This window comes from Malurus melanocephalus, unplaced genomic scaffold (genome assembly GCF_030028575.1).
Source record: "Malurus melanocephalus ecotype Western Australia unplaced genomic scaffold, MMel_1.1 scaffold_980, whole genome shotgun sequence".
In the NCBI taxonomy this organism is placed as follows: Eukaryota; Metazoa; Chordata; class Aves; order Passeriformes; family Maluridae; genus Malurus; species Malurus melanocephalus.
In genome coordinates this window covers 77,968-87,426 of record NW_026624212.1, presented here as the reverse complement: position 1 = coordinate 87,426, position 9,459 = coordinate 77,968, and the positions used below count along the sequence as shown (strand labels likewise).

The 9,459-nt window shown below is 44.5% G+C and overlaps 3 protein-coding genes across 4 annotated transcripts in view; 1 reads left to right on the top strand and 2 right to left on the bottom strand.

Annotated features, from left to right (window-relative positions):
• The window catches only part of GTF2E2 (general transcription factor IIE subunit 2), a 22,401-nt gene extending 14,944 nt beyond the window's left edge, over positions 1 to 7,457 (bottom strand). Inside the window, exons 1-2 of one of the 2 annotated variants that reach the window (XM_057386515.1) lie at positions 7,395 to 7,457; positions 6,634 to 6,800 (exon numbers count right to left, since the gene is read on the bottom strand). In XM_057386515.1, coding sequence (XP_057242498.1) covers positions 6,634 to 6,796 — 163 coding nt within the window. In that variant the 5' untranslated portion in view covers positions 6,797 to 6,800; positions 7,395 to 7,457. Of the gene's footprint in view, positions 1 to 6,633; positions 6,801 to 7,182; positions 7,206 to 7,394 lie in introns of those variants that run through there. The other variant, XM_057386516.1, reaches the window with a different exon arrangement.
• SMIM18 (small integral membrane protein 18) lies at positions 1,994 to 2,416 on the top strand. Its single transcript, XM_057386523.1, has one exon. It carries the CDS (start codon positions 1,994 to 1,996, stop codon positions 2,285 to 2,287), a length of 294 nt encoding a protein of 97 aa, XP_057242506.1. The 3' UTR covers positions 2,288 to 2,416.
• Positions 7,458 to 7,553: 96 nt separating the features above from the next.
• WRN (WRN RecQ like helicase) overlaps positions 7,554 to 9,459 on the bottom strand; it is a 29,138-nt gene continuing 27,232 nt past the window's right edge. Inside the window, exons 34-36 of the mRNA XM_057386514.1 lie at positions 8,874 to 8,945; positions 8,245 to 8,379; positions 7,554 to 7,872 (exon numbers count right to left, since the gene is read on the bottom strand). Coding sequence (XP_057242497.1) covers positions 7,750 to 7,872; positions 8,245 to 8,379; positions 8,874 to 8,945 — 330 coding nt within the window. The 3' untranslated portion in view covers positions 7,554 to 7,749. The remainder of the gene's footprint in view (positions 7,873 to 8,244; positions 8,380 to 8,873; positions 8,946 to 9,459) is intronic.

Sequence of the window (9,459 nt, the reverse complement as noted above, 5' to 3'; positions counted from 1 at the left end):
TGCTGTGCCCAAGATGCTCCTCTCCCCTTGGGGACAGAGGTACTGCTTTGGCAGAGAGCTGTGCTGGCTACACAATGCAGACATGACAGGTTCCTCAAGCAATCCCACATTTTGATCGCTTTGAGCAATGCAAATTAAGAAAACCTCCTAAAATTACTACATTTTGCATGACAAAAACAGTCTATTTTTGTGCCTGGTGTTTAGAGAGCGAGCAAACTTACATGTAACAGATTCTTACAAAACCCTCAATCTTAACTATCTGTTTACAAAGTTCAAAACAAAACTCTTTTCTTTCCCAAAGGTATCCTCTTGCCATTTAAAGCACACAACTAAATCCTGCTTATTTTAATTACTTCTCAGAGGGGACTCCAAATCCTTTTATTCAGATTCCCGTTCTCTCTTTCTCTCACGGATTTTCAAGTCTTCAAGCCACCCCTTCAAAAATCCTCATGACTTTTAGCCCCGTAACAGGTTGGCTGAGTTTCCTTCCCAGACCATGACCAAATCAAGCCACACTCTCAAAGCCAGGACCTGACTCAAGCCAAGAGTATTTTTAGCTTGGATTTACACTGTAAACTTTTGTTTAAGGGGAAAAAAACCCACCAAGAGTTTAATTAATCCCATCCATCTCAGTCATACTTTGTATATTCAACTACTAATTTGTGTATTCAGTTACAGACTTTAYAGAGGAAACAGTAAGTTATTGCAACTGCTAAAGCAAATGTCTGTATGGAACAGTAATGCCAGGGACCTTTCCAGCAACAAAGCTTTTTCATTTCAATTTAAATCAACTAAAGACAGAAGGATAAAGAACAAAATGTGYAATATTTGAACAGTAAAAATAAGACATAGATTACAAGATGGTTTGGCTGCATGATCCTGCTTTTCACTGTATCATTTTCTTTAATAATTTCACAGAATTAAGGTCAGGTGCTCAGACTGCTTTAAAGTAGACACCATAACCACCATAAAAACCACCTAAAAACCTTGCTCATTCTGCAAGGAAATAAAGAAATCTGACTTGATCTCATTCCACACCCAGTTTTCAAGTGCCTGACAGATTCAAAGGTTATTACAATGTCCTACAGSCACAGCAGATAACAGTTAGCATGGCTCCTTGGACAATTTTTATTACATTAGACTACAGAGCAAGGGCAGATTTGCTGAAGGCAACTTCTTGTTTCAGGTCTCCCCACACCAGAGAGCAGCCTCTTCCTCTGCTGGGTGCAAACAGCCAGCACTGGGGCCAGGGTGACATTCCTTTCTCAGCAGTTAAACAGGTTGAAAATAAGAACTCAAAACTCCTCAGAAAGTATTGGGTTTTCCTTGTTATCCACCCCAATGACTATGGCACCACAAATAGGATTTCTGAACACTCACAGTGCTATCTGGGCAACTGAGTGAAGCAGCTGGGTTTCTTCAGCACAAACTACTCAGCAGTGGAGGAGCAGGGGAAATGAACAGGTCAGGAAATCTAAATTCCTGAAATCTCAGGAAATCAGGAAGTCTAAAGAGTTTTGCAGGGTGAACAAGTCTGTGCWAACAGGCAATTCCAAAATAATAGGGCTTTCACACCATGCAAGCACCAGTCTCAAGACTGACAATGGACAGGTGGTTGAAACCACTGTACATCCCAAAAATTGGCTTTGGAACCTTTCTGTCTGTGCATTTAATTGAAATACAGACACAAAGCTCTCTCATTCCTCAGTAACTTATACCACATGATGCCTGCATGAACCAGACACTACCGAAATAAATGTTTCAGTCCTATCACAAACTTGTACATTTGGAGTTAGATATTTTTGTAAGCAAACATGAATATGCAACAATCCATGTTTGTAGAAACTTAGAGCACTTAATCTGMTCTTAAGTAGTTACAATTTGTGGTAAGAATCACAGCATGTCCTTGATTGACAGAGTCCTCAACAGCTTTGTTTTTGTGTTTCAGCTCCCAAATCTGTGACAGTGAGCATACTCAGACAACCCTTCAAGAATGGCAACCCTCAACAGCACTCATTGGAATGAGACTACATCTATTTCCCAATATTTGGGCTTCCAAGTGCAAAAAATATACCCTTTCCATGACAACTGGAACACTGCCTGCTTTGTTATCCTGATCATATTCATCTTCACTGTAGTTTCTCTGGTGGTRCTGGCTTTCCTGTATGAACTGTTGGACTGTTGCTGCTGTGTGAAAAACAAAACTGTGAAAGACTTGGAGAACGAGCCCAATCCTGTCAGAGCAATGATGAACAGCTTCAGGAAGCGTGAAACAGAGGTGGTGTAGAAAGGACTGAGCATCTGCACTTGGACAACTTGGTCTGACACCTCGAATGAAGCCTCTTGTACCTTACAACTAAGCAAGTCAYGTGCTTTTTTCTTTTGGACTTAAATATCAACAGTTGCAATGTTATCTATGGATGTGGACTGGAATAATTGGCAAAGGCTTTCCAAGTGCTTAGCAGAAGGACAATCTATTGCAGTGTTACGGGGGAAAAACGATTTTTGCTTTTAGATGAACTTTTGCTGTTTATATTGAGTGACTAGCATAGAATTTTGTCTACCCGACCAAACAAATGTTGCCTAACTTGCATAAAACTGTGTTGCTTAACTGAAGAAAACACTATAAAAATGCTCAACAATCTGATCACATTCTGTGCAAAGACAGCAGAGCTGTCCCACTAAGTCAACCACACAGGGACAGCTCAGACAGACAAGGGGTAAGAAAAAGGATGGGAGAGACGGGTTGAATGGCAACAGACCCTTCAGGCAGGAGAGGATTGGGTGAATTCTGCCTTTGGCAGTATTTTCATTATGGGTTTCTTGCTTTTAGAAGAGAGGGTGGTGGGAGGAAAACTAAGCCAACATGAAATGTATCCTTAAAAAGGCCTTTTCTAATCCTCTCTGACCCTTTCTTCCCCCACTTCTCCAATTCCAGAGAAGTGCTCTCCCCTTATTGCATATTCAGCCTGGTMAAAAATTTCTGTGTTGAGACCTGAGTAACTCACTGACTTGAGAATATCCGACCCTTTCCACAAAATCCTGCCAAGMACAAACAGGGACACTTCTCTGCTCCAAGGCTGCTTCCTCTCTGGCAACCACACTACTACAGGGAGCTGGACACGTTGGATCTATCATTCCCGTCCCAAACTTTCAAAGCCAAACTGGAACTGATGGAGCTCTTGCCAAGAAACACAAGTGGATGGGCAGCACACCAAAAAGAGGGATGCCACCCAGACCATATGCAGCTTGCAAGTGCCAACGTTTTCCACAGAAGAGGCCACAGCAGGATCAGCACTGCACTAGAGAGGGCAGCTTCACTTTGCACAAGAGAATCTTACTTTACTTCATCTCCCAGAGTTCACACTCACACCTTCCTCACAGCCTSACCACAGAACTCTCACACCTCTGTCTCACCAGGTTACTGGTTCTCTGTAGCTATGTGTCTGATTTTTCAAACCATGCAAGTTTTGCAGTTACAAATAACAACTGTAGTAACAGTGTGGCCATCAGTAATTCCTGACAAGTCTTTCACACTCCTGAAACCACACAGGAATGTCCCAAAGCAAAGCTACAAGTGGGACAAGTCACTTAACCATATTAATTCCAAATAATATTCCTGTCATGAGGGAAACAAAACCCACCTAAATGGCCACAGCTGTTAAGTGACCTCACAGTCCATCCACACCTGAAATACCTCTGTGCAATTAATTATATCTTTTAAAAAAATTAATATATCAAATCCCTCTCTCAGGTTGAGTATGAGTAAGCTCCAGAAGATCTGGACACAGTGCAAGACCTGCTAATTGACTCGTGCTGCTCCTGGCTGGTGAGATGGAGTCACAAGACACCCAGGGCACTATGAACTAGCACAGCAAGTCCAGTGATTCACCTGGAGAAGCAAACTCCCTTCTGCAGCCACAAACCACACAACCATTCATCTCAGACACACTTCTTACAGTGAAGTTCAGCCAGGACCAGTCCCCTGTGCAGAGAATGCTTCGAGCTCAAATTTAAACTGTAAGCACAACTAATGGAAGCTGATACTCCAAGACAATTTAGGATTCGGACTGTATCATGAAGATAACCAGTGATGATAACAATGACTCATTACATTCTGCTGTATGTGACAGCATCAGCCTGCAAAGTCCTGCTTAAGAGAGACCAGAGTGGCCATTGGGATGCACTGAGTTAATCAATGTCTCTTTCCTAAAAGCAAATGCTCTGGACACTTGCAGCATTCCCACAAAATGCCCATCAYGGCTGCACACAAGAAGGCAGCGTGTGCTGTGCTGGCCATGCGTTCTTATGCCTTCCTGAGAAGCACATGGAATGACAAATACTGGGACTCATCCCAGCTTTTCATTTCACAGGTCTGTAAAGGGGAATGGATGTGGGGACAAGGAACAGCAGACAAACGTGTCCCTTTGCACAGCACTACRGAAGACTCAGGATGATTCTTTCCCATGACACAGCCCCTGAAGATTTCTGCTCTTGACTACTGTTGGTGGARACCACTGAGACAAAGGTCTTAGCATAAAGACTAAGACCATAGCCACAACTTACTGTTAATTAATAAAATGAAACAAACAAATTTTATCTATTTCATTTATTTTCTAGTTACTATTCTGAACTGAGTGAACAAGGCAGTTTTGAATTTTTCCAAGTAACTTGTTGAAATAATGACTTGAAATAATGATAGCAATCTCTGTGTAGTAAACACTAGTGGAGCAGTGGGAAGCTTAGAGCCGGTCTTCATGCACAGGCCAGATTTAGCTGTGCAATCATTTGAAGATTAGCATGCTCTCCATACCTCTCCTCCCCCAAAATGTGACAAGGGCAGGTTCTCAGAGTCACAGAATCACAGACCCACAGAGAGAGGAAGGACCTGTGGGCACTACACACTCAGGGACTATCCGTGCCAACACACAAACACTGGGACCCTATTTATCACATCTGTGGTCACTGCACAACAAAACCAGGACTAACCACATTAGTTTTTGTTTCTTTGAGAGAGTGAGATAGGGATTCTTCAACATCAAGTTGTTACTCCACCTCTCCAGACCCATCTCTGACATCCACATATCCTGACAGGCACCTGTCAATCTGGTAAAGCAAATAAAAAGGGGGTTTTGAGGCAATATATTTTGACTCTGCAGCATAAAATTGTTACAGAAGCCCTGAAACCTTTCTGGTAGTGTCTGGAATGCAGCCAACAGCATAAAAGAGCAAGTGTATTTCCTCACAGCCATACTAGGTCTCTGTCAGTGCAAGCGAATTGTCTGACAGCCACAAAAGCACCTAAAAAAGCCCCTCAGGCCACCAAAACCACAGAAACAAAATGAAACCTTCCTTATCTGCTCAGATCCTCCAGGTCAAACTCACATTTGTACCCTCTGCCCTCTTCCTGACTCCTAATGCCTTCCTCCCAGCAACCCCTGCTCACACCAGTGACGCAGCTCAGGATATTCCACGCAGAATTTTGTTTTATTTGGAGAGAGTGAAAAAGGGATGGATGGAAACACSGTCTCCCTTGATTTATTTTAGAATGTCAGGCTGATACTTTCTTTGGTGCCTGAGAAGCTGCAGACACATACCCAAATTCCCTAGTTTTCCCCTGGGACAGAAGATGCCTCACTCCTCCCAACCCCCCTCACATTTTTCTCTGTTGTTTTTAGCTCTATTGTTTCTTCTGGAGTTTAGGAGAGAGCCACGTGTGATATTATTCAAAATATGGGCATGGACTGWGTTTGCACAACAGGGTATTTTGTGRTTTAGTAACTCCTGGCATTTGATCTGACCTTTAGAGCACACTCAAGAACTGCCACTGCTTTCGGAACAAATCCTCTCCCTGGTGCTGCACTTTCCACACACTCCCACTATTTTTGGTGCTGCTTTTTTAACTGTTTATGTCGTACTGAGAGATGCATTATCAGTGTTATCAGCCAGGGAAATGCCACAACTCCAGAGTAAAACAGGCAGACACTTCTGGAACACCTGATGCTCATCAGCAAAGCTGAGCTCCCAAGTAAAGCAAGGACAATTGTTAATTGCAACATGCAAACCAGACAAAATACCCCTTGCAAAATCCATCTCATTCATGCATACCCTTCAACTTAACAGTTACCTAGATGTTTTAGAAGCTCTCTTGATAGAAACAATTACAGAATCATAGAATGATCTGAGCAGGAAGAGACCATAAAGATAATCTAGTTTCAATCCCCTGCCATGGGGACACTGTCCTCTAGACTAGGTTCCTCCAGGCTCTATCCAACATGGCAAACACAGAAAAAAATGAATGAAACCATTGCTACTGCAGGTCCAGCAGGCACTGAAATCCATAAACCATGGAAGCACAGCTTCCCATGAATAATTTTGGCAGTAGCAATTTCTCCAATGGAGCAACAGTGAACAAGTTATAGAATCAGGCTTAACACATATGTCTGCTAGGAAGTATGTTTCTTCACATTGGGCAAATGAATTTCTTAACAAAAAATGGTAATTTAAAAGGAAGAATGACAACAGCCACCAGCAAAACGCACAGATATAATGTTATTCACATTAATAAACCACATCTTAAAGGCAAGTAGTGGCAAACACCAAGCAGCTGCTGGWCAGGAGAATTCCACCCACCTGTGTTTGGTTTTGAGCTGGAGGAGCCCCCTTGTTCTACCTTGGCTTTCTTCTTCTTGGAGGCAGAGGACTCCGAGGAGAGCGCTGGGCGTTTCTCTACGGCGGGTGTGGAAAGGGCTCTCTTTTTGAACAGCTCCCGCTCCCTCAGCAAGCTGGGATCCATGATTCTGCCACGGGGAAAAGGCGAGAAAAAGGCGTCTGCGTCAATAAGGTATTTAGGAAAATAAGTATCTTTTTATCACAGAATATGGCGAGGTGGATAGCACCCACAGGGTCCCATGGCTGAGTCCAACTCTTAGCCCTACACAGGGCACCCCAAAATCCTACTCTGGGCCTGGRRGTGTTGTCCAACCRCTCCGTSAGCTGKGTCAGGATTGGTGCTGTSACCACATCCCTGCGGARCAATTTATTTCTTGTTTGCTCCTCMTTCTCCYCAGTACGGACTTAAATAAGAGGGTAAAGGTGTCAGGGCACCACCGGGACCCTAAGCAGTGTGAAGGTGGAGAACGGGAATGCCGAACCAGCCCTCACGGTGGGACAGACACGCACCGGGCTAACGAGGGAGCAGGGAACAAAGTGGCAGCGCGGCGGGCGGGCGGGCGACCGGAAACCAGCGGGCGGAGGGTGCCGGTGCCTCGCAGGCGAACAGCGAGCGGGGAAGGCGCTCCCCGTGTCCCGCTCTCCGCTCCGGTCCCGATCCCGATCCCGGTCCCGGTTCCCGCCCCGTCCCCTCACGGCGCCCCCCGCGCGCGCCCGCTCACCCGCGCGCCGCCGCCGCCTAGCGAGCCATGCCGCTCCCGGCAGCCCCCGCGCGCCCCGCCCCGGAAACGGCCGCGCTGTCGCCATGGCAACGCGCGCCGGGCCTGCCCGCCCTCAGCCCCGCCCCCCCAATACACACAAAGGAGTTATTTATTTAAATGTTTTTATTTACATTGCATTTCACACAGTGAAAAAGTCGTGAAAGTGCTGCTTGAGGAACAGATAAGGCAGCAGGAGGAATGCAGAGTAGACTAGAGGCACTTAAAGCCCCTGTGAGGCAACWGTCTCTGCACATAATGCTCCTGGTGGTGGGAAGGAAGACTCAAAAAAAAAAAAAAATCAACTTGATTTCCACATTTAACTGAAAATCCCTTTTCTGGTTTCTGTTTTGCATTTCTTGATCTGGGTTACAGGTCCAGCYGTTGCTGCTGAGGTTCCAAACCATTCCGGCACCCGCCTCTTAGCAGGGGGATGAGGGTTCTGGAAAGGAAACAAATGCACAAATATGGAAGGAAACACACATTCACAGCCTGGCACATTCACACAGCTCTAATCCTCAAATTCGTGCTCAGCTGGAGCTGTGAACCATCCAAATTGTTTATGGAAGGCTTATGTCTCACTTAAATCCAACACTTCATTCAAGCAACTAAGGGACTAAGAACTAAATTCTAAGAACCAAGGCTGAGGAAGATTTGCACTCACAGCAATATCAAGCTTCAAGCTGAAGCAAGGGGTTCAATAAGTGAACCCTTTGTAATAAAAATACTTAATGGCTGCTCATACAACTTGTTTTCCTATAGACACCAGTACAAAAATCCTTCATTGTGATCAGCTATGCTCCTGCAGTCTCACCTTGGGCAGACAGTCAGCAAACAGCTCCTCCTCCTCAGGATCCAMGGCAGGCTGGTTGGAGGCAGAGCTGATGGGCTTGGAGGGACCTGCTGCCCCCCTGGTCCCTGCCCGGCTGGCATCCACGCTCCCTGCAGCCTTCCCATGGGACACAAAGGAAGCAGGATGTTACTTGTGTCACAATCCATTATCAACAAACTTCCAACACCTCTGCTTAATGAGGGCACTGCCTATTATTCATTTCACCACAACAAAATTGGAGCAAGTGAAGTTCATGCAATACTAACACACAGCAACTGAAACTTGTACTTAGGCCTTTTTGTTTATTTTAGTGGAGAAACACACTCCCTCCATCCCTATGGCTCTGAAAACTTGAAATATTTACTTGAAATATTTACTTCTGACTCACAAGTGTTGTATTTTCAAATGTGTTTTTAGGGCAAAAGTAACAGTTAAAACCAGCACAGTRGGCACAGAGATATTAACTAATGTTTTTTTTTACCATCCTGCTGGTCACAGATTGCWGCAGTCACGCTGAGATTTTTGGATCAGCTACACATCCCTGTGTTACCAAAATCCTCACTAATGGCAAATTTACCACGTGCTTTATTAGAGTAAGAACATCAGTTTACCGAAGGCAAAGGCACCACATGCAGAGGGGGTTTCTGTACTCCTTCCTTGGATGCTGGATTGATCCAATTACCCTGTAAAAGCAGCAGCAATGTCAGGCTGCTCAAATCCAAGAACATCCATTAACAGATTTAAAATTGCTTGCTACAGAGAATTATTAGAACAGGATATCTTCTGAAGGAGAAGTCAATAAAGACTGGTTTTGGATTAGCTTTTGGATTTGCTGTCTACTCCTTTGGATTATATTAATTTGATTATTAATAGCATGTCATTCCCATTATTAGCTCCAGGAGCTAACAGCAGCAGGAACAAGTGTGATCAGAGCTGAGGCAATTTGACTGTCAGGAGGTCAACTGCAGGAAAAAGGTGGTTCTGACACGGATATTGGAGAAACAAAACAGCCCTCAGGGATGCAAGAAAATCAATTTGGCAAAATGGCAGTGCTTGAAAAATTGTTWGAGTTGGCCTTGTAAGAAATCAGCCCAAAACCCTGTAAGGAACAGACATGAAATGCCAGCACAGGCAGCAGGATTTGGAGTATGCTATTTCTTTTTACCATTCCCACCAGGAATGCACCCACTCAGTGCA